This window comes from Pyxicephalus adspersus, chromosome 3 (assembly GCF_032062135.1).
Source record: "Pyxicephalus adspersus chromosome 3, UCB_Pads_2.0, whole genome shotgun sequence".
Taxonomy (NCBI): domain Eukaryota; kingdom Metazoa; phylum Chordata; class Amphibia; order Anura; family Pyxicephalidae; genus Pyxicephalus; species Pyxicephalus adspersus.
This window is the reverse complement of record NC_092860.1, coordinates 60,095,078-60,120,194: the sequence shown is the minus strand read 5'-3', so window position 1 is coordinate 60,120,194 and position 25,117 is coordinate 60,095,078. Positions and strand designations below refer to the sequence as shown.

General features: G+C 39.2%; 1 protein-coding gene and 1 long non-coding RNA gene across 2 annotated transcripts; one reads left to right on the top strand and one right to left on the bottom strand.

The window, feature by feature from the left end:
- Nucleotides 1–1,838: 1,838 nt before the first annotated feature.
- LOC140326352 (uncharacterized) lies at nt 1,839–14,878 on the bottom strand. The gene is made up of 3 exons (XR_011919832.1): nt 14,667–14,878; nt 1,995–2,061; nt 1,839–1,910 (listed from the first exon to the last, which is right to left on the bottom strand). It is a non-coding gene; the product is annotated as an uncharacterized lncRNA (long non-coding RNA).
- Nucleotides 12,784–22,752, top strand: LOC140326351 (ectoderm-neural cortex protein 1-like). The gene is made up of 4 exons (XM_072404860.1): nt 12,784–12,878; nt 13,204–13,295; nt 16,421–18,233; nt 21,933–22,752. Exon 3 carries the CDS (start codon nt 16,459–16,461, stop codon nt 18,223–18,225), a length of 1,767 nt encoding a protein of 588 aa, XP_072260961.1. The 5' UTR covers nt 12,784–12,878; nt 13,204–13,295; nt 16,421–16,458; the 3' UTR covers nt 18,226–18,233; nt 21,933–22,752.
- The last annotated feature ends 2,365 nt before the right edge of the window (nt 22,753–25,117 follow it).

The following is a 25,117-nucleotide window of genomic DNA, read 5'->3' as shown; positions in this document are numbered from 1 at the left end:
TTTGCAACAGAAAATATATAAATCAGTCAATGAATTAGTTATCCCTTTTTTTTTCTTTTTAAGAGGTGTTTGGTTGTTTTCAAAATAACAAGGCTGTGGACTCCTGCAGGGAGGCACCCAACTGTGGCGCAAATACAGCACATATGGAGTGACCTCAAACGTAGACGACCAGATTTGGTGCACAGTCCTCTTGTTAAGGACTGGTGTTTTAGAATGTTTGTTGTTTGTGTAAAGTAGTATTGTTTAGCCTAGAACTGTTTGTTTTTCACTTCCTATATTTTACTACCCTTATTAATTTTGGATATTTGATTTTTTTATTACAGCCAACTCTACATCACGCCAGCGGAAAGAAATCATACAGCGCCCACACAGGCGACTGGCCATCCCCCAGGATGTGGAGGATGAGGAGACATGCCCGGGGGAGGAAGACCCTGTCGGGGAGGAGGCAACTGAGGAGGAGGAGCTGCCAGTGCCATCCCCAGGGGAGGAGGAGGAGCCATCTCTGGAGGAGGAGCCCGCTGCACAACATCTGCAGCCAGAGTCTTCCGATGTTGGAGAGGAGGCGGCCAAGGCCTAGGAGATTGCCTGTAAGCTAACCTTAGAATCAACTTTTGTAACACATGTTGCAATTCATCACATTCTCACACTACTTTGACCATTTATGGTTACAAATACAAAGAAAGATCTAGCAGGATTTCATGTAGCTTCCAGTCATTAATCATGTATCAAATAAACGTTCTTTCTAGGTTGTTGGCTAGCATGACTAAAAATAGACATGAGTTGTTTAGTTGTCCATAGTTGTACTGACAAATGTTTGCTCTAAATTTTTGGACGTAGGCAGAAAGTATAATTTAGAAGTTCTGCATTAATCTATTCACCTTAACTAACCTTACAAATCTACTTTAGTCCTGCCCACCCACTTTTACTTAAGCTGTTCATTTTTAATCTACAGCTGCTGCAGCGCCCTTGCCAGCACCTCCTCCACAGGACACAAGTTCCTCACCTGAATGTAAGTATTTCTCCATTTTAGATATTGTGAACATTCCTTAAAAACCATGAAAAGAAAGTAGGAGATACTTTGTTAGGCCTAGCTCCATCAAGTATCATTAGGAGTGTATGTCTAGCTTCATGTCTAGGCAGCTTTTAACAGAAGACAAAGGTTAAATGTCACTTAGCCACGTTTGTCCCTTGTGAAAACCCAAAACCTTCATTGCCAACAAACTGCATCACTTTAGTTAAATAGGCATTATTAGCTTGGCCCCAGGAATAACCTTTCTTTCTTGTTTGGCATGGTGTAAACAGCAAAACTGTCAGATGAGATGACATAACTAGAATTTTTCAGCACTGTGCAATTTAAGAACTAGCTGCATGTTATACTGTTACATTTGGTCAGTACTTACCTCTCTTATTTTTTTGGTCTCCTACAAACACAGCCAGTTCCACATCGAGGGAGGCAGCCAGCCATCCTGAGGAGCTTCCCAACCCCCCACCACCGCCAACCCAACCCCAACGACATGGCAGACATCCTCCTGGTAAGTTTATATTTTCATTAGTTTGGTTTTTAAAAGGACAGTACTTTTAGTACTGTAGAGAGGATAGCCTGTATTGGCTGCACCGGAGGATGTCTGCCATGGAGCAACACTTTCGGCTGCACCCTCCTCGGGATCTGCCCAGGCGGTACCGCTTTAAAAAAAAAAATAATTTGTATATATGTTTCTAAATAAGTTTTGTTTTTTTTATTATTTTTTATATTTGTTGGGGTTTGCACATTTTAAGTTATTGGGGGGAGATTCAAAAATTAAACTTTTGTAAAAAAAAAAACTAAAAGCCAGATTTTGTGAATTTAATTTGATTTTTATTTCAGTGCATATTTCAAAGATTTTTCCAGCCTGGCTAATCCAATTCCATCCCTAAAAAACACAAAAAAACCTTAGTTTTTACACAATGATTATTTGAACCATAAAATATTGAACATACTCTTATCCTACACAAACCTGTTTTGCAGCTTGGACGAGTTTGCTCCATTCCTCCATTGGTCACTTGGTCAAAATGTCCTGTGACCTTAAAAGTAATAGAGTTGGGTATGTTAGATATGTCCACTTCAAAATATATGTAATTGTAACATCATTCAAGAATACATTTGGCATAGAATACACAGCTGAACACTTTAGTATGTCATTTTAACCAACAGAAAAGTAGTTGACCTATTACCAAGCACATTTATCTGTTACAGACAAGTGTCAGAGAAGTGCGGTGTGCCATATTTGGTCCCTAGACATAACTAGATTTGTGTTCATTTAGTAAACAAAGATACAATTGTGTATTTTGAAATAATCTTTAGCTTTTTTGTAGAGTATTGAGCTGAGACTTCATACTTGATTAGAATCACTTTGACAAATTTACAAACTGGAACATTCTTTGGGGAGTAGATAGCAAAACTGCATTTGGAGCATACTTGGGCCGTATCAAAAGAAACTTAGATAAAGTGTCAAAGTGCGAGGGTTACTAACCTGTGGACATTGGGCAAACACAAAATAGAGATTAACAGAATGACAGGAAGAATGTGAAGTATGTTCTAAGAAACATACATGTTGTACGTAGGACTCCATGAGGGCTGCATTTTGCTCTGGAGTGAAGCTGGTTGCCTTGGAAGCAGAATCCCTGGTCCGGCTCAAACTGGCTGAGGTGCCAGGTTCAGGGACCAGGGGCCTAGATGTTACTTGGCCTGCTCCATAGAGCAACCTAGCTGGCCTGAGGGAGCTGCCTGTTGGTCTATGGACTGAAGACCCTGGGGTGGTAGTGGTGGTGGTGGAGGGAGGGCCGCCAGCAGCAGCAACAGTAGTGGTGGTGGTGGTGGCCATTCTCCTTGTCTCCATGTGACTAGAAGTAACAAAATTATGGGGAGTTATGGGACAACACACCCAAAACATTTTTTGGAGGAATAAAGACAATGGTGTATTCTTACTTGTCATTTTGTCGCAGCCTTTGTTCCTGTGTGTTTTTTTCTTTTTTTCTCCAAGTTTTGGTTTGCATGAGCAGAATGGCTAAGAAACTCTGTGCAAATTTATAGGGATTCAGTACGTGAGCACACACGCACGTGCACACGCAACCGCGTACGTACGCACGCGCATTCAAAAGTGCGCCGGTTCAAGGATTTTGTTTGCTGTTGTCATGGATCCGACTTTGGAACTAGAGTTGCTCTTTACAACTGCTGTTGTGACGTTAAACTCAACATTCCTTGTCATAACAGAAGAACAGCAGCAACAACAACAGCAACTAGAGGAGCAAGCTCATACTTCCCAAACGGTCCAGGCACCACGCATCTTCTTGAAGCATAGTCGCCTGGAAGTTTGCATGACCAGGATGTCAAAAGGTATTTCCACCTGTCTCGCCAGGTCATCCATCACCTGTACAGCTTGCTGGAAGAGAAAATTGCTCCAAAAACTAAGAGAAGCCAGGCAGTGCCAGGAATGACAAGGCTCTTGGCCACTCTGTATATTTTAGGAAGGGGTTCCTTTCAAAGGCTCTTGGCCACTCTGTATATTTTAGGAAGGGGTTCCTTTCAAACCTCCTCGGCCTTAATTTGTGGACTAAGCCAGCCTACAGTTTCCAGGGTTTTTACGAAGGTCATCAATGCCATTGTGGACCTTGTCCCACTATATATTAATTTTCCTCAAACAGCTCAGGAGTGGAGGAAGGTAAAGGTGGATTTCTTCAGGCGAGTAGGATTTCCAAATGTTTTTGGGGCCATTGACTGCACCCATGTGGCCATTCAGGCCCCTAAATTGCAGGAAATCGTGTTTCGCAACCAGAAGCGATTACATTCACTGAATGTACAAATAGTCTGTGATGCCAACAGGAGAATCATGTGTGCACGCACAGGTTTCCCAGGATCATGCCATGATCCCTATATCCTGCGTCAGACAGCCCTCTACCAGAAATTCATCTTTGGAGAAATGCCTGAGGGCTGGTTAATAGGTAATGTATAATGTCATTATTGTAATACAACTAACAGTACTCAAATCCTAAAGACACCTATTATGTTGTCATGTCCCGTTGCATTTTCAGAATGCCAGGCTATTTCCTATATTGTTTATATGTCATATTTTGTGCTAACATCTAATTTAGCAAATACTTTATAAATATTGTACAATATTGGGAGCATGGGGGAAGAACTAACTTCCAGATATTCCCAGAAGCCTTATTATAATTGCTATACCAAGAACTAACATGTATTATGTTTGTCTTTTTACAGCTGACAAAGGATACGGGCAGCTTTCATGGCTTATGAAAGCTGTGCGTCACCCCCGGTCTGAAGCAGAGCATAATTACAACAAGTACATCAACATCCTGCCTCTGGCTCCCAAAGCACAGCAGAGGGACGTCAAGTCAGAGCTGAACTCATTGCTAATGTCTTTACGCGTGAGTATTTCCATATGTTTACAATGCATGCATTACATATTTCAGCACATCATGTTTGGGTTACAAACCAACCTAGGAGTTGAAGTCATAGAAAGCACACTTTAATCGTTTGGGAAATGAAATAGCAGATATATTTGTGTAAGAGCTGGACCTTTATGTGACACATTGCGAAACTAGAGCAGAGTGCAATTTAGTGTAGATTTGCGTAAACATTGTTTATGCAGCCAGAAAAGAATGAAAAATACAATCCAGCAGCATGTAGTTACCACTAAAGCATGATTAACCATGCTGCTTAACACATCCTAATAATGTAATCTTTTTCTTTACAGGGCGATAACATCCCTCTGCTGTGCTGCCAAGCCTCTGGAATGTCACATCACAGACTACCGTACATTTGTGGATGATATTGCTTCCGGTTAAAGGAGAAATCCACCTTTATGTTCCTCCACTCCCAAGCTGATGTGAGGAAGTGACTATAGAGTGGGCCAAGGTCTAAAATGGCATTGAAACCTTCATAAACACCCAGGAAACTGTAGACTGGCTTAGTGCACAAATTAAGGCGACGTGGTTTGAAAGGACACCCTTCCTAAAATATATAGAGAGTCTAGGACCCTCATCATTCTTGGCATAGCCTAGCTTCTCTTTGTTTTTGCTGCAATTTTCCCTTCCAGCAAGATGTACAGGTCATGGATGACCTTGCGGAACAGGCCTAAACGCCTTTTGACATCCTGGTCATTGGTTTGAGCAAAGCAATAAAATATGTTTGGCACTAAGTTAAATTGTCCTTGGCATTTTTTTATACAAAATGACTAATTTTTAGAACGATTAGAATCATGTAAACACATAAATAAAGCAGACTATCTGGTATGTAAGAGTGCGAGACCCTGCTTGTGAGCTTGGCAATCAATGTGCTTTGATGTTGTGCTTGGCAACCTGGACCTCCTTCCATCACCATCAGGTGTATTAGAATGAGTATGCAACTCAGCTAGACAACTAATTAACAACCAGTTTGGACAGCAAGTGGAAGTGTGTTTGTGTACAATAGTGCTAAGATTAGGCAGCACAGCACAATGACAAGAAACCTATAACACTACCACAAATGAACAGAGGAGTTGTGTGGCAGCAAATCAATATGAGTGCAAATGTCAGAGTAATAAATATGTACATAATACATTCAAAAACCAATATGTGACTTTGAAAATGGGACAAAGGCAAACAGGGGGTTCAAGTAGTATTTTGGAGTGGAAAGCATGCAGACATTTGTCCTGAATATTAGTTTTAAAAAAAATGACAAAACATTGCCGAAGATTTGCTAAACAACAAAAAACTGTCATTACAAACCAGGCACAAAAACATTATATATATGTATATATACAGCTTTATTATACAGCTGTATATATACAGCTTTATCTAAATTAGTTTGCAGTGTTGCAAAGGAAACCAAAAAGTATGAAAACAGTGTAACAAATGTAACAATAAATAATTAATTTTGGTAATGAGTACAATGTAACCTAAAAAACTAACACGTACGCAAAAAAATGAAGTATTAAAGATTCTAATTGACCTGTAATGGACTGTAGATGCGCACAGAACAGAGAGCAGGTGTGCGCTAAATAATTGCTTTGATCTCTCCATTAGCTGAACAGATCCCCCTTAATCGCGCAGCTGAAATCTAATCGCCTTAATTGGCAGATTCGCGACCCCTATTGTTCATTATCAAGGCAGGAATCCGGCTGGCAGTGAAGGCGCGTGTACTAGCGCACTCGGCTCCGGACTGCAGGAAACCGACTTGTTGGAAGCGCAAACGTACGCGCGTCTAGCTTACGCGCATTTCATTGATGAATCAGGGCCTTTGTGTAACAGAAATACATTTTTACCTAATGCATGTGTCTTCCATCTGTTCTCATAGATTACTCTAGAATTAAATGTTTTTCTTAATAGTTTTTATCAGGAGAAAAAATCTTTTTGATATAACAAAGATACATAACAATGATACAAAAACATAAAGAAAGAAAGAAAGAAGTCAATAATGACACAAAATTGCACAGTATTCATTCCTTACAGCTCCCGTCTGGAGACAAAAAATTGTAGACATATATGTATTGGACATTTACACCATTATATGAACCCAAAACCAATTACATATAGAAAGTATAAAAGAAGAGGAAGGAGAAAGAGAATAAGAAAGGAATGCAGGCAAGGGGGGAGGAGGACCCAAGACCAGATAGAGACACCGTTGTGAGGTAAGGTTGTTTGGACACATAAACACTTTACAAAGAAAGTAGATCTATATTGAAATCTCCAGGTAGACAGTTAGTGATCCAAGGCATCCATACAGTTTGAAAAGAATCAAAGGAATCATTCAGTTTAGCGTACAAAAATTAATTACCAAAATACCAGTTAACTTTTTTTTCACTTGTTTGACTAGGCCATCACCAAAGTTTGCTTAGAAGCAGTGAAAACCGAAATTAGGGAGTTTGAATTGGTGCTTCATACAATTATTTGGCCGTAGAAGCAGCAACGCTTCAACAGGTCTTTTCTCATGCTTTCACCGAATAGGGTATATACAAGCTGATAAACACCCGTCAAAAATCTTTTTATATGTGGACAGGTCCAGCAGACATGATATAGTGTGCCAGCTCCGCCACATTGCCGAAAACACAAATTGGATTGGTTAGGGTGAAATTTCACCAACCTAGCCGGTACCAAGTACCATCTCATAAGCATATTATAATTGGCCTCATGAAAGCCCACATGAGCTACACGGTGAGCAGCCGTGTCCCAGATCTGTTCCCACTGGGCAGTGTCTAACAATCTGCCAATATCCCCCTCCCATCTAGACACATATAGCGGTTTAACTTTCACTTCTGCTGAAAGCAAAGAACAATAAATGAGCGAATAAACACCTTTACCCAAAGGGTCTTTGTCACATTTTCCTTCAAAGTGCGTAAGTGAGAGAGGATTAGTGGCATGCTTAAGTAGGGACTGGACAAAATGGTGTAACTCTAACTATTAGAAAACTCACAATGAAGGATTTTGTATTTAGACCTAAAAACTTCAAATGAGCGCACTCCGTTGGCAACTATAAAATCTTTAGCTCTACAAATATCTTTAGTTACCCACTCATGAAAATAAAATGGTCTGTCATATCCCAGAAGAAAAATTGGGTTACCCACTATAGTTGGCAACAGGGTGTGTGGCGACATCAACGCACCTGAGTATTTGACATCATCCCACACCTTCAAAAAATGTTTTGTAATAGGACTAGGCACTTGCTTACCCATTTTTGGAGTATTTTGCTACATTTGTGGTAAATATTCTCAGCAAAAGCAGAGAAGAAATATTACAGAATTTGTGAAACAAGCATATCTTGCATATTTTGGTATTAAACTGGGGGACCAAAATAAGTATTGTGCTCCCCATATGGTATGCAAAACTTGTGTAGAGTGTCTACGTCAGTGGAAAAATGGAAAATGGAAAAGTTTGAAATGTGGTGTACCTATGGTATGGCGAGAGCCATCATAATGATTGTTATTTTTGTGCTGTGAATGTAAAAGTTTCAATCGTTACAAGAAAAACAAGTGGGAGTACCCTGATTTGGAATCAGCAAGACCACCTGTGCCGCATGGTGCTGTTGTTCCCATACCAGTGTTCAGTAGACTCCCTAATATTCCTGTATCCGACATGGAGGACATACAGGGTTTGGAGTGTAACCCAGGAGTTATGAATGGATGTGAATATGAAGGAAGTGTTTCATCAAACCAGCAGTTCTCTCAAGAAGTGCTCAAAGAATTAGTACGTGACCTATGTCTGTCAAAAAAAGCATCTGAACTTTTAGCATCCAGGCTAAAAGAAAAGAACTGTCTGAAAATTGAAGGTAAAATAACGGTTTATAGGACAAGAGAGGTTTACACTCCTACCATATTTCAGTGAAGATAAAGACTTTGAGCCTAATTCATCAATAAAATCCGCGCTCGCTGGTTGCGCGTTATTTCGCGCTGTTATATCGAGCCGGTTTACCGTGGGCTGGAGTCATATGCGCTCGTTCATTCGCATCTCACTGCCAAGCCGGATGCTTGCCTTCATAACCAAATGGGCAATAGGGGTCGCGAATCCGCCAATTAGGGCGATTAGATTTCATCTGCGCGATTAAGGAGGATCTGTTAAGAGCTTTTATATAGGCGCCTATGGAGAGGAGATGAACTCAGTTAACTCTTGCCTAACAGAAAAGAAATAAGTGATTCTAAAATATGCTTTTTTCTTGGCGCACATAAATGTTTTAAACATTTCAACAGCGCAAACATTTTTTTTAGGGCTAAGGGTGATATGTGTGCCATTAGAAAGAATGATTTTTTAGGGGAACAGTGACTTTTGATGCCAGCTCGCCAGTGTAATGCTGCCGATGCTGCGCGGCTTTGGCCGCGATCTCATCCAGTTGATGACTAGCGCGATCGCTTCGCATTTAAGCTCGCTAATACGGATGCGCGACCGGCCAACCGATTTTGCTTGATAAATTTGGCCCTCTGTGTACTGTTGTAACATCCCTGGACTAATAGCCCATATGGGAGTACCAAAATACCGAGAAAAAGACTGTTGGCTTTTCCACTCGAAGATTGAAATGAAAATATCAAAAGCTTTGCTATCATGAACACTAATGGTCCATATGTGTTGATTTAAAAATGGTGAACTTGAACTGTCCTACTTGGACAGCAAGGTGGATACACAAAGTACCCATGTTTCAAAGAAGCCATTGGTTGACAAAGAAAAAAACATTCTCCCTCCACTACACATAAAGTTGGGATTAATGAAGCAATTTGTTGGAGCTCTGAACAAGGATGGTGATGCTTCAAATACATTTGTAGATTCTTCCCCGGATTGAGTACGGAAAAAAAAAAGCAGGAATCTTTTATGGACCCCAGATTCGGAAACCGAAAAATGATTCAAATTTCACAAGTTACATGACTGATACTGAAGCTTCTGCCTGGCACAGCTATATCATGGTTGTCAAGAACTTCTTGGGTAACCATAAAGCACAAAGTTATGAAGAACTGGTACAAAACTTGCTCTTAAACTTAAAAAATTTGGGTGCTACTATGAGCATAAAGGTACACTATCTCCATAGTAATTTGCAAAAATGTCCAGAAAACCTTGGAGATTTCAGTGAGAAACAAGGGGAGAGGTTCCATCAAGATATAAAGGTGATGGAAGAAAGGTATCAGGACAGATGGGATAGACACATGATGGCAGACTACTGCTGGAGCCTTCAACGTGGAATGGAAGCACAGGGGTTAGGATTGCATAATGATTGGCACACAAGGATCAGGTGAAAATAATGCTTGAGGCACAGGGTTTAGGACACGGAGTAAAGAGTTAGGAGCAAATAGCATACAGAGTACCTCTTTCTAATCCCTTTTTTCCAGTACAAATTCATTTTTCAAGTCAATTAAGCCAATTGAAAAAAATCCCTGTCCCTTTTTAATACAAATTCTCAATTTACATTTTCAATTTACAGTACAAAACCACTCTTCCCCTAAATTGCCTTGCTGCAGGATAGGGTAGCTGAGGTGCTGGGGGTTGCTGTTAGCCCCCCTTCAGCTAGATTGCCTGGGCTGCGGTCTTGGAGGCATAGGCCTTCGGTGCTCCAGAGCCCTGGCCCATTTCAGTGAGCTCAGCATCGCCATGCGAGTCCCTTAAGGGACCCTCCTAGCCAGCCAGCAAGGGGCATAGGTCACAGGCAAGGCTGAGGCTAGGGAGGAATCCCCATCTCTGGCAGACCTCAAGAGAAGGGGCTCTGGCTGTCAGGGAGCGCAGCCCCAGACCTCTAGCGTGAGAGGGCCGCAGGCCTCTCCTGAAGCAGGGGCCTCACTTCCTGCAGGGCCCTGATGGAAGGGCACAGTAGCTGGTGGTAGCTAGACCATGTTATGTCACGGATATCATTTGTGACAGTTTATGTAAATATTGATGGGTTGAAGAATGCACTGCATTCCTTGCAGTGTATATACACTTGTATATACTGGTAAAACATTATTGTTGGTGAGATATAATTGCTGCAGCCGGAAATGACGTCCAGAATCGCCAGAATGAAAGTGAAGCACGGGAGGCCCCGTCACTTACGAGGATCCCCCCGATGGGGGGGTTGCGATGGGGGGAGTGTTATTGTGCAGTCCCTGGGGGGAAGGGGGTGCAGTGTGGGTGGGAGGTGGTTGGGGCGAGCATTATACTTAGTGATTCGGCGAGGGAGCAGGTGTATGTATGACTTAAATGGCCTTTGGGGGCACACTTGAGGGAGGACATCTGCAAAAAGATCTGGAAAAGTGAGTTTAGGAACATATTTTCGCTTTTACCATTAGAGCGTTTTTGTTTAGAAAAGTGTGTTTTTAGAGGTGGTGTGGTCTGACATTGTGGCCAGAACCTGTTTGCGAGGTGCTTTAGGGGTTTATTTTGGTTTATGCTTATTTGTATAGTAAGGGGGGATAGAGAGTATTGTTTAATTTAGTTATATTTAATTAATGTTTAGTTGATTTTTGCTTGTTTAACCTCCCGGGCGGTTCATTTCTGTCTGGATTTATATGTCTAAAAGGGGTGCATTGTCTTTCACGAAAATTTATTTTACAGTATAATATATTAGTATGAGTACAATAAAGTTTGAAAAACAAAATCATGTCAAAATAATAAATTAAAATTAGTTAAAAAAAATGTAATAATAAATCTAATAATAAACTTTGACATGATTTTGTGTTTCAAACTTTATTGTACTCATACTATTATACTGTAAATTAAATTTTCATGAATGACAATGTACTGTTTTTAGACATTTAAATTCAGTGTATTGAATTCAAAACAGTTATTATGTATTGAAGGCAATACAAAATAGTTTTAAATTCCCACCGCTGTACGCACCGACATCACCCGGAACTCCCGGGGAACGTCAGCGCATTCGTCGGGAGACAGATCGAGGAAGAGGACTCAGCCAAAGGATGGCAGGACACTGGAGGATGCTGATGGGACCAGGTAAGCCTTTATTTATTACTTTTTTAGCTACCCCGAGTGTGGCTTGGAGTACCGCTTTCAGCAGGTTTTTTTTTACCGAGTCACACTCGGGCTTACCGGAGGTGAAAGGTAAAAGGTGTTTATTTGTCTTGGTATTTATTTGTTATTTATAATTTAATGGTTGTTTATTTATTTTGTTTAAATAAACGGCTGCTTGCCAGCCAATTTAACTCCAATTTGGTGTCTGTGTATCTTCGGTTGGTGATTGGTTTGTAAGCAGGTTGGAGCGAGGGGCGTGGTTAGTCTATGGTTGATGGGGAAGGATGGGTGGAGCTGGCAGGTCCGAACTACCCTGGTCATGTAATTTGCAACCCCTATACATTGCACAGTGCTCCGTGTTATGTTGGCACTATAACATTATTATTTAATAATAATAAATAATAACAACACTGTTGTTGTGTCACATTGGAAACAGTTTCATTCAGCTCCTATCCAAATGACACCACAACAGGAAGCTTTTTCTTTACATGAACAACAATATATAACCTTTTTTAGCTGGACATACACTTTAAAAGTGGTACAGCTGTGACAGAATAAGGAGCAGGTGTTTATATCCTTAGTAATACTAACACTTTAAAGTAGGTTCAATTAGTCAATGGTTAATGGGGAAGGATGGGTGGAGCTGGCAGGTCCGAATTACCCTGGTCATGTCATTTGCAACCCCTATGCATTGCACAGGGGTCCGTGTTATGTTGGCGCTATAACATTATTATTTAATAATTATTATTATTATTAAACAGGATTTATATAGGGCCAACATATTACGCAGCGCTGTACATTAAATAGGGATTGCAAATGACAGACTAATACAGACAGTGATACAGGAGGAGAGGACCTAATACAGACAGTGATACAGGAGGAGAGGACCCTGCCCCGAAGAGCTTACAATCTAGTAGGTGGGGGAATTTCACACACAAAAGGATGGGAGATAATAATAATAAATAATAACAACATCAGCTTCTATCCAAATGACTCCACAACAGGAAGCTTTTTCTTTACAAGAACAACAATATATAACCTTTTTTAGCTGGATATACACTTTAAAAGTGGTACAGCTGTGATAGAATAAGGAGCAGGTGTTTATGTCCTTAGTAATACTAATACTTTAAAGTAGGCTCAATTGGGAGCTTTGGTGCTTTTATTATTGTACATTTTAAGCGCCATGTTAGTTATGTATGATAGTCCCAGCATAGGAACACCACACAGCTGTAACTTTGACCACTTGGTATATGGGCTGCAGACGGCAAGACCCTGTGGAATCTTTAGCAGTGCAGAGCCTGACAGCAGCTGCCTTGGTCATTGGCTGACTTCGGATAGGCGGTGCCACATGGTATGAATAGTTATTAGGCTTTGTCCCAGCTGAGGAATTAGTTTGAGGAAGAGAGGGGTCTGAGTTGTTTTTTCAGGTAAATTACATTGACTTCCAGTCTGTTAGGTTTTAAAGAAATTATTTATACAGACATGGGGTTACATATATTATTGTATTTATGTATATCATTGCTTTAAAAATGTAATGCTTTTGTTTTGTTCATATATAAAGTCTGTAGCATTATCTGTTCTATATTGCATGCAGTGTTGTGAGCTTCTAACAACAATGTGTACAAAAGTCACATTGATCACACAGAAAGAAATACTGAAATCTCAATCCCATGCTGATGCTGGCTGTTGTTTTTGCTGCCACCTGCACTGTAACCTGTTGGTGACACTAATGTTGACTTAATTCTTTTAAAGCTCCCTGTCACCCTCAAGTCTTGGACTGACTGTGCTGGAAGAAGATGGCCATAGAGATCTGACCCTATTTGCACTTTACCAACAGTTTAAGTGTAAGTAAAATTTACATGCTGTGCCAATCTAGAGTGAATTTGGAAAGAATTTCAACCAGATGTATTCATGCACTTGATCTCCAGAATAATGGAGGTGGGGAAATTCATTTCAAACAAATTATGTAATTCTAAAAACTGGGATTATTTTAAATTCTATGTAAACGGAATGAAATTCTTTCTTTGTTATGTAACATGCCAAGGTAACTGATGTTTTAGGTTAATAGATCACTTAAGTGCAAGAAAAGCTTTCAGTTCTCACAAAGCTTATACCCACATCCAGTTCCTTCAGGCTAATAGAAGCAAAGGATATATGTCTGAACTTGTCTAGCTGCTTTGATATCAGTAGCCTGTAATTATAGAGCCCCCCTCTCCTGCAGTCCCTGTATGTAGCTGAGACCTTTCTGGGAATGAGAGGGTTAACCAGGGCCAGCAGTGCTGTTTGATTTGCTGCCTGGTGTATAACAGGAAATGACAATGACTGTTTTGTGTGCTCAGCTTCTGAGTGTACATTGTGAGTCTCTAGGAACTGTTTATTAACTTCACATAGTTTAATATTTAATGAAGTTGAGACCTTTGTCATACTACTGGGGCAGTTCAAAGCCAAGACAGCATTGACTGTAATGAACTAAGGAAGTTTTATTCTCAGTTAAGAATTATATGTTATCCTTTGTGATCTATTTGTCTAAGTAACCACCTAAAATTGCTCTTTAGAAAAAAATTTTTCTTTGTCAGCAGATATTTTAAAGGATACAAAGTCTGATCATTTACTGTCTGACATATTTACAATTGTGTTTGTGAAAGTTTAAAACTAGATTTTGCAGCTGAATCGTCGTAGTATCTAACGTTATTAGGTTGAAAATTCCCAAAAATGCTTTCAAACATAAAATTGAAATGTATTTTTATGACTGTTATTGTAGTTTATGTCTGATATATGATATATATACCATTATAAAATAAGATATTTTAGATTATTATATAAAGTAGTATAAGGTACACATGCTATATTTGTTTTCTTTTTAAATATATTAAAATGATTGCATTAAACATAAAAATGCAAAGGATAATTTTTAATAATATATTTAATAATATATTTAATAACAATAATTTGTATATACAAACTACATTTTATGTTAGATTTTTGAAGCATGGTAGAAATCAACAACCAGTATAAAGCAAAGAGCAAAAACTGGTAAACTTTGTACTTTATTAGATTCTTTATTAGAGTAATTAGATTCTCACAGGAAAAGAGAGGGCTACGACATGCAAGAAGACAGGTTACTGAGCTAGAACATTGACTCTATGCTATCAAATTAAAAAGGAACTAAACTAAAAACTTAGTAAACTAAAAACCAAAAAAAAAATTACACTTACCTTTAAACCCGCTGGGCAGTTCGATCCTTCCGGAGGTGACTTGCATCTGGTCCCGCGTCGTCCCGGCATCTTCGCCATGTTCGACGCTTCTTCCGGGTTCTTCATCCTACGTCACCCGACCCAGGAGCAAGATCGGGTGACGCAGGATTAAAAAAAAAAACTGCGTATGTGTGAGATTGGCAAATTTTGTTTTTCCCCTTGGAAAGGCTCGGGCATGCGCAGAAGGAACACCCAAGAGCCTCCCGGGATGCCTGACGTAGGTATCCCTGGAGGCTTTGCTCTCCCATTCATTCTCGATCACCTAGAGGGCGGTGCTGCATCCTTTTTTTTTTTATTTTTTTAAAAGGGTGCAGCACTGCACCTTAAAAAAACAACAGACTTTTTACCTTACCTAAAAGGGTTGTCCACCCCTTTTATGTAAAGTGGAAATTCTGAGTTTAGGTACGCTTTAAGAGGATAATTTTACAGTTCTATCACCTGCAATTTTTACACGTTGATGACTGGTTCTCTCTATTGTTTATTGTTTTATTAAGTAGCGCTTTTCACAAAGCATATTTATTGCGGGTTTGGTCTGTCAGCAGGCTACTTCCCCAGCTAGTTATAAACCTCAAAGAAAGAATTCTGTATCTGAGCGACAGCAAGGAGCCTTTTCCTCTGCACATTGGCATATGTAGTAAAAACCTTCCTTGTCTAATTAGTAATTTTCTCATCATATTTTTTTTCTTAGTAATAAATTCTTTAAAGGGAAAAAATGTATCCCTTGATTGAGAAGCAACACATAATTTTTGTAAATGATTTTGTTAGGCTGTTTGTCATTGAGATGCTTGGTATACAGTAGCTGTTTATTTTTCTGTTTTTTCTTCTGGTTATAAAGCTACATTTGTTCAAAAGTAATATGTTAGTTTGCAACAGAATTATTGGTAGATTATACAAGAAAACAAATGCTGCATAATTCATCTTGGTAAAACAATATGGAATGCTGCACTGTAGAATTCATTGGTAAGCTCTATGGTATTACATGGCAGAACAGAAGCACATTTTTTTTTGTTTGCGAGAGGACCTAAGTACCAGAACATTTTTGATTCAAGCATGAAGGATCTGATTTTAGACCTTTAGACTTAACTGACTGTAAACTCTACCCAGGTTGGGGACTCACTAGGTAAAAAGGCCAGTATTAGGATGACAGCTTCTGGTTCTCCACCCTTTAAAAGGATATATGCTCAAGGGTTCACTGAAAATAATGTATTATTAGTCAAGGGTTTGTTTTTCCTTAGCCGTCGAAGAGTTAATAAAAATTGCAGAGTGACTGTTTGCTTGTCAGTGTATGCATTCACCTTCATTTCCTGGTGGTGATAAGTGACACATTTTGCATACAATGTAAAAAAAAAAAAAACTTGTGTGTTTATTGTTTGACACAGATGGCTGCAAATAATTACATAATTACAAGTTCTCATTACCAATCATAATATATTAGCCAATTTTATCTTTACTGTTACATTCACTATGAAGCTATATGCCATTTATTGTTTTCCCTTACTACACAACCTTTGGCTTGTAGAAAAAAGCAATTGCATTTTGATTCTAATTCCAAAAACATATTCTGAGAAACCCCAAAACATTCAACATGTGCACATGTAATGTATTGCTCATAATGAACTAACCTACATCTTGTGACATGAACAGCTAATCTCAACTAATATGTTTTATTAGGAGTGTTTTGCTAGGCTTTATTACAATCTATTTTTGTTTTTCAGATTTACCTACAAAGAACTTGACAAATAACAAAAAAAAAATGTCTGTTAGCAATCATGAGAACCGCAAGTCCCGTTCCAGCACAGGGTCGATGAACATTCATCTTTTCTACAAGCCTGGTCATGCTGACAGTCTTCTAACACAGCTGAACCTCCTTCGCAAACGCTGCCTCTTTACAGATGTAGTCTTACTGGCGGGGAACCAAGCCTTCCCTTGTCATCGGGCTGTATTAGCTTCCAGCAGCCGCTACTTTGAGGCAATGTTTAGTGGTGGTCTAAAAGAAAGCCAAGATAGAGAAGTCAACTTCCACGATACCCTGCATCCTGAAGTGCTGGAGTTACTTTTGGATTATGTGTACTCTGCAAGGATTATCCTCAATGAAGAGAATGCAGAATCCTTGCTTGAAGCTGGAGATATGCTACAATTTCATGACATTAGGGATGCAGCTGCAGAGTTCCTAGAGAAGAATCTTCATGTGGCAAACTGCTTGAACATGATGCTTATATCTGATGCACATTGCTGTGAGAGATTGTTTGAATTATCCTGGAGAATGTGTCTATCAAATTTTGTAGAGTTTTCAAAATCTGAAGACTTCCTCAGGTTACCAAAGCTAAAGCTGATGGAACTGGTCCTTAGTGAGGAGCTGGAGGTGGAAGATGAAACTTTAGTGTATGAAGCTGTGATGGGTTGGATAAAGTATGATTTGTGCCTACGTTTTGATGATCTACCTGATCTTCTGCGCTCTGTTAGATTGGCTCTTTTGCCAGCGCAGTATTTGCAAAGTCTTGGCACAGACAACTTAGTGGTTCAAAATAAGGTGGCAAAAGCAATTGTTGAAGAAGCAACACAGTGTAGAAACAAGATTCTTCAGAATGATGGCTTAGTATCTGGGTTTTGTGCTCGCCCTCGAAAAGTCAGTCAGGCCTTGCTTCTGTTAGGTGGACAAACATTTATGTGTGACAAAATCTATGTGATGGATCAGAAAACAACAGAGATAATACCAAAAACTGACATTCCTAGTCCACGTAAAGAATGTAGTGCATGTGCAATTGGATGCAAAGTTTATGTTACTGGGGGAAAAGGAGCAGAAAATGGAGCATCTAAAGATGTCTGGGTGTACGATACATTGCATGATGAATGGTCAAAGGCAGGACCCATGCTTGTTGCTAGATTTGGTCATGGATCAGCAGAGCTAGATAATTGCTTGTATGTGGTTGGAGGGCACACTGCAATCACAGGAGCTTTTCCAGCATCCCCCTCTGTCTCTTTAAAGCAAGTGGAACAATATGACCCCCAGGTTGACAAATGGAGCTTAGTAGCTCCCCTTCGGGAAGGGGTCAGCAATGCCGCAGTTGTAGGAGCAAAGATGAAGCTTTTTGTTTTTGGAGGTACTAGTGTCAACCGTGAAAAACTCCCCAAAGTCCAGTGTTTTGATCCAATCCAAAATAGATGGGCTATACCTGCCACCTGCCCCCAGCCTTGGCGTTACACTGGAGCTGCTGTTTTAGGAAATCATGTCATTGTTGTAGGAGGGGACACTGAGTTCTCAGCAAGTTCAGCTTATCGTTTTAACAGTGATACTTATCAGTGGTGCAGATTTGGAGATGTTTCTTCAAAGAGAATTAGCTGCCGTGCAGTTGCCTCTGGAAATAGACTGTATGTAGTGGGTGGGTACTGTGGATCTCAGAGAGGAAAAACTTTGGACTGTTATGACCCTTCAAATGACACTTGGAGCAGTGTGACAACAGTACCTTATTCTCTGATCCCCACAGCATTTGTAAGCACATGGAAATATCTCTCAGCTTAAACTCAGAGGTAAGTGTTTTTATTATTCTTTTTTTATCAGCGTTTTTATGAAGTTTACATACATAAAAAGAAGACTTCATACAGTGCCCCCTAGGAAATGTGTGAAAATTAGTATGAACAGAGAGAGAGCTTCTGGGTTATTACCATTAAATAACATCCTCTTTGTAGGATAACAATTTAATATCCTTTGTTCTGTGTGAGGGTGCTGATTTGACAGTCTACTTGTAACATGTGAAGTGCCTTAAGGCTGTGGAATGTTCAGGCATCAAAGTTCAAAGAAAAACAAAAGTTTTCTTTCATATCGTGGATTGATATTACACAAATTAGAAGAATGACTAAGGTGTGTATGCAATGGAAAATCTTGCAAAAGAACTAGAGAGGTTCAGATTTTCACTGAAAGTGGTTTAGTTGTAAGAATCTACCAAATCTATCCTTAGGGATACACTTCCTTTTGTCTCTTAACCGCATACTTGCTATCTGACCCCAAATCAAATCCAAACTTTTTTTAATTTCCACTGTTTGTGTACAAATTAAAATTAGAGAGCCTGTAAGAAATTGATGGCATGACAGTTTTGCAGTTTCGAGAGCTGAGACAGATACACTGCAGGCTAATAGAATTTGGCCATCCAAAGCTGCATTTTTGCTGCTTGATGAAAGAGCTGTTAAAACTACTTTATTCGAAAGGTACTTATGATTCTGGAGCAGGTTGCTCTGCTCTGCTAGGTTGGATAGATCTTCTCAGGTATCGTCGGCTCTTTTAGCCTTAGATGTTGAGAAAGCATTTGATAGTGTGGAATGGCCTTGGTTGCACATGGTGTTGGAGAAATTTGGATTCAAGGGCCATATTGCAAACTCCTTCAAATCTATGTATACAAGTCCGAGAGCCCAGGTACATGTGGCAGGAGTTTCCTCACCAGTGTTTTCGCTGGGCAGGGGGACCAGACAGGGTTGCCCATTGTCTCCTCTCCTCTTCAACCTAGCTATTGAACTGCTAGCAAGATCTTTTCGAGATCTAAAAATATATGAGGGAGTTGAGATAGGGGGTAAACATATTAGTTTGGCGATGTTTGCAGATGATATAATGCTTTTTTTTCAGGACGCGGTCAGAGATCTACATAAAATCATCCAACATATACAATTTTTGGGTGCCTTCTCAGGATTAATTAACTATATGAAAAGCCATTCACCATCTAGTGAATTATTGGTCTGTGCAGAGTCCTTGGGTCTTAATCCACCAAAATCATTTACTTGGGAATTAAAATATTAAGCTCTACTCCAGATATGTACAATTTAAAGTATTCCCCACTTTTCACTAAAATTCTGGATGAGTTGAAGCGGTGGAAAACTCTACCTCTATCATTGATGGGACCCTGTCATCTTATTAGGATGATCAGCTTTGCAAGACTACTGTATCCTATGCAGACATTGCCTTTTCTGTTACGTCATACTGATGTTCAGAAACTCCACTCAGCTTTCACCTCGTTTATTTACCAAGGTAAACCCCCCAGTATTTCTAGGATTAAATTGTCTCTACCTAAACAGAACTTAGGGGTGAGTCTCCCTGATTTGAGAAAATACAACCTGGCCTGTATATTTAGACATATAAAGGACTGGTGGTACAATACCAAGCATTACACGATGACAAGCGTGGAGTCTTTGTTAGTACAGCCCTACTCCCTTTTAGGACTCTTAAATACTCCATTTTCCCTTGTTCCCTGTGAATTTAAAAGTAATCTCTTGCTGTGTGACACCCTGGTGGCCTGGCGGGAAATAAAAAAGTTATTTAGGTGCCATATAGGGCCCACTACTGCTACACCCCTGCGCTCTACACCTTACTTTTCTCAGGGCCTTGCTTACAAGGCATTTGAAGTATGGGATGAGAGGGGCCTTAGATGTCTGGGATAAATGTTAGACGATTCTCATAAACTTCTTCCATTTAACACGCTTAGACTCCTATACGCACTGCCAGCACATCACTTTATATACTATATTACAAGTTAAAACCACCTTTTTTGGGTCTACCGCCTTTCGCTCCAACCTATCATTGCCACCAGTAGTCGTACTTCTTTTGGGTGAAGCCTCTGCTAAACACGCCATATCTCTGCTTTATCCTCACTTAATGGAAAGTACTGTCCCCACCCCTATTTTACCATCCTTTGCATTGAAATGGGCTTATTTTTTGGACCATTCCCCCACAGATACCCTGGATCTTTTGGAGACTAGTTGGGAGCGTGTGCGCAAGATAATGGTCAGCGAACAATGGAGAGAAGTTCATTTTAAAATTATCCATAGAGCATAATATGCTTTTGATGTACCTGTCAAACCCAGTGCATTTGCCTCCAGGCTTAGTGCATGTCTTGTGTGCCTACTATAGAACACCATTAGAGAATGCCCTTTGGAACTGCCCTGTTATTTCCCAATTCTGGAAAAAAGTCTTTGACTTTATGCAAATAGTCACAGGGCAGGCTAGACAAATACATCCACATTTGTCCCTCTTCCACGATGTTTCCACAAAGACACCCCCCAATATGACACAAACACAATCTTCAATTTCTAAATTTGAGCATCTCTGTCTTTTAGCAGCTAAGAAATATATACTGAAACAATGGATAGAACCCCTTCCCCCCCACTACCTATATTACCTACCTATATACTACCATATTCTACAATATATCCAAGCTATAATGATTATAGATAAAACCGAAGCTACTCAGCATAGTGATACCCATCCACAAAGGTTCTTTGACACTTGGAAACTATTTACAACACACTTTATCACCCACCCAACTTAACGATATTATTGAGCTCTTTCGACATATGGTCTGGTATGATACCAGGATCCTTTACCCATCTTAATACTTACTTGACTATGGGTGGTCGTTAGGTATTGGGTGAGATATGATTGAATTATTATTATTATTATACAGTATTTATATAGTGCCATCATATTACGCAGCGCTGTACAAAGTCCATAGTTGTGTCACTAACTGTCCCTCAAGGGAGCTCACAATCTAATGTCCCTACCATAGTCATATGTGATTAATGTAGTCTAAGGTCAATTGTTAGGGAGAAGCCAATTAACCTAACTGCATGTTTTTGGGATGCGGGAGGAAACCGGAGTACCTGGAGGAAACCCACGCAGACACGGGGAGAACCTGCTAACTCCATGCAGATAATGTCCTGGCTGGGGATCGAACCTGGGACCTAGCGCTGCAAAGGCTGGAGTGCTAACCCCTGAGCCACCGTGCTGCCCACACGAAGATTTGTAGATGCTGTATATATATCCTTTTTATAAATATGTGGCTATTTTGCGAGAGTGCATTGAAATATTGAAATAAGGTGTTCAATTGCTCCTGGGACCTCTGGAGCAACAGAGTTCAGCAACTGATTCTTGGCAATACCCATTTGCTATGTTTTGTTATTGGTTATGTACTGTTAATTTTGTTGATTTGACTTTTTTTGTATGGAAAATTGGAAAATGGTGTAAGGGCAGGAGAAATGCCTGTTTTATACAATGTTGTCTATAGTCTATGATTATTTTTTTTTTCTTTCTGCCAATAAAGTAATATTTAAAAAAAATACTTGAAAAGATATGTGTGTTTGTATAATATATATATATACGCACAAAAATGACTGTTCTCTGTACCATTTTGACATGTATTAAATCATACTCAGCAGTAACCTGTGCTTTTTTTTTCTTTCTAATAGAGTTCCCAGCATTGTTTTTATGGTGAATAAGAACAGCACTGTGACGGACGTTTCCTGTAAAGCAAGACAGTTGCTAATACCTGCCTAGATACCAACAATAGCAGCGGATGTTTTCCTGTTTTATCAGTATTAGAAAGTGAAAACATGGCCACTACTGACCTGTTCCTCTGCTGTCTCTTTCATAAGTGGCTTGTACACTTGGTTGAACTTATATTAAAATTACTATCTTTAAACTGAATGTTGAAATCCCTCATGGATTAATAAAAACGTAACATTTTTTCAGGTACTTTCCTATACAGTAAAGAGAGTTTTTTTACACAATTTTGTAATAGTGACTGTCTATGGCACTCTTGTGAACCTAGTACATATAGAAAACAATATAATCTATAGCCTATTTTTTTTTTTTTTGAAGCCTGTCTCTTGTCATCTGACAACAATGCATTCTAATCAGAACCTTGAGATGCATGCAGGAGTTACAGCTTTCCTGCTGTATACCAGATATTAACTGTCTAAGCAGAAATATAAGCATTTATATTACAAATAGCTAGATTTATTTTTCAGGACATCATGGGTCCTTATATGTATGGTGTCTGATGCAACTACAAGGGCTATTTTATGCTAAATTGGTTGATTTTTTTTCCTCTGCTTCAGAAAGATTGGTTAGTAGATAGTTTCATGTAGTGAACAACTTGTCAGCTACCATTGTCTGCATGTTAAAAAAGTAGATTATCCTGCAGCATATTTTGTAATGTATCTAAACCTTAACAATACACTCCTTTAATTTGCTCCCTTTGTGTTTGTTTAATAAACCATTTCAAATGTTTTGTTAAATTTACTTGATAAGCACAAAAAATAACTGTTAATCCTGTGTTATCTAAGGGATCTTAATCTGCTCTCCCAGTTCCTATCTTGGACTATAAAACAATTTTTCTCTATGTTGTGGAAATGAGGAGTTGGGTAGGTGTTCTTTATTTTAGCGTCAGCTAGGCAGGGCTGACATTATTTCTAAAATTTTCTATTCAGTAAAAGAACTTTGTTGTTGGTACAATAATTAGGAGCTGACTGGTTGTCTGCCAGGGCCTTAAGGTGTTCCTTCCTAAAAAGATAAAACATGGGGAAATGTGAAGGTATGGCAGATATGTACTGCATATGTTTTTTCCCTTTTACAATTTAAAGTTTAGCCCGTATAGCTCATTTAAAAAATTATAACACTAACATGTCAGAGATGCTTTGTAAAGACAAGGGATTTTTATATTCTGAGAAGTCATATTAGTTATGCATACATGCTACCGTGTTTCCCCGAAAATAAGACACTGTCTTATATTTTTTTTTGGCTCCCAAAAACACACTAGGTCTTATTTTTAGGGGATGTCTTATTTTTCCATGAAGAAGACTACAGTACACATTTATTGTTGAAAGTCACTCATGTTCCATTGATTGTCCCCTTCTGATCACTCATGTTCCATTGATTATCCCCTTCTGATCACTCTATGCCATTGACTGTCCCCTTCTGATCACTATGAAATGACTGTCCCCTTCTGATCACTATGAAATGATTGTCCCCTTCTGATCACTATGAAATGATTGTCCCCTTCTGATCACTCTATTCCATTGACTCCATTGTCCCCTTCTGATCACTTACCCGTAATTAAGTGCAGGGATCTCCGTTAGGGCAGGGATCAGCAGCTTGCTTCCTTGTTCAGAATCGCGGGGGCACGTGTGCAGGCTTTTTACTTTCAGTTTGGCTCAGGAATAGACACGCCCTGCAGCCAGCATCAAAGACACACAGGCTGCAACCAGCATCAAAGACACACACGCTGCAGCCAGCATAAAGGACACACACGCAGGATCAGATATCTGGAGCTGTCTCGGTGAGTACTTTTTTAATTTACCGGTATGTATGCTTTTATTTTCTTTTTCTCCTAGGCCTTATTTTCGGGGTAGATCTTATATTAGGGCAGGTTTACAAAATAGTGCTAGGTCTTACTTTCGGGGTAGGTCTTATTTTCGGGGAAACACGGTATAAGACAAGGTCTTGCTTGGTTTGTGGTGCAAAGCCAATCATTGTTTTTTAATATCTATTACCTGAATGGGCAAAAACCCTTTTGTTTACTGTCACCTCAGAATGAGCACTGTATAAGAAAGAGACTATTACTTTTTTTACAGTAACATATTTGTGTGGCAATATGTTTGGAATTTAGTATTGATGGAAAAGTAGAGTGTCTAAAATTTTGCATTTTAGAGGAAACTTGTAGAGAGAGGAAGATGTAGACCTATGTTTGTTATTGCTGACCTGTCCTTGGGAAAAGGCAAGTTGCTGTCATGCTGAAGATCAAAATTCTTGACTTTACTGTTTGTGTTGGGGCTTGTTCAGAGGAACTTTTATGGAGACTGATACCGCAGTGTTTCTGAAATCAAAGGATGCTTGACAGGCATCATCAGCTTTTTTTTTTTTTACGCAATGAAGCACAAAGAAGTTCAGACAGATGTCTGATTCTGGCATCCATCTGTTAGGCTGTGAATTTAAAAAGTTTTCTGTCTTTTTGGGTGCTAGTGTCATGATGAAAATCTATAGCACCCCAAAATCATTAGTAAAGTGGCAATTTATAAATTTATTTTATTTCTTAGAAAACATTTTTTTCAATTTACTGAGATCAAAAAGAGCAGGTGGTATTGAGCATTCGACAACCTAACATTATAGATTCGTAGTTTACATTCTTACATAATTACTTTTTGTTTGGTTATTATTATTTTTTTTCCCGCTTTGAACATAGCCATAGTAATTGAAGCCAAAAAACTAGCATTTTCAGATGGAGATCATAAAGTTTGGATTACTTTAGGTAAAGAACTTGTTTAAGAGTGTTACAAATATTATCATTGCATTTAGGTGAACATTTCATGTATTTCAATAACAACCAACTGTCTATGATTTTTTTGTTAGTATTTATATTGCATGTAATTATCAACATTCTATAGACTTTTCATTGTGTTATGTGGTAACTCCTATCACAATTGGTAGGATAATTATCAAAAATGCTGTCAGATAAAGGGACTGATTTACTAAAGAAGTAGAGTGTATTTACTTTTCACAGTGACTTAGAATATTGGCGCTATATAAATCCTGTTTAATAATAGTGAAGCAAAGTAACATTTATTCAGCAAACTGTACCCAACCATGTACAAAA

What these genes read in the sequence shown, in the direction of transcription:
- LOC140326351 (XM_072404860.1), top strand. Translation starts at nt 16,459, where the DNA reads ATGTCTGTTAGCAATCATGAGAACCGCAAGTCCCGTTCCAGCACAGGG.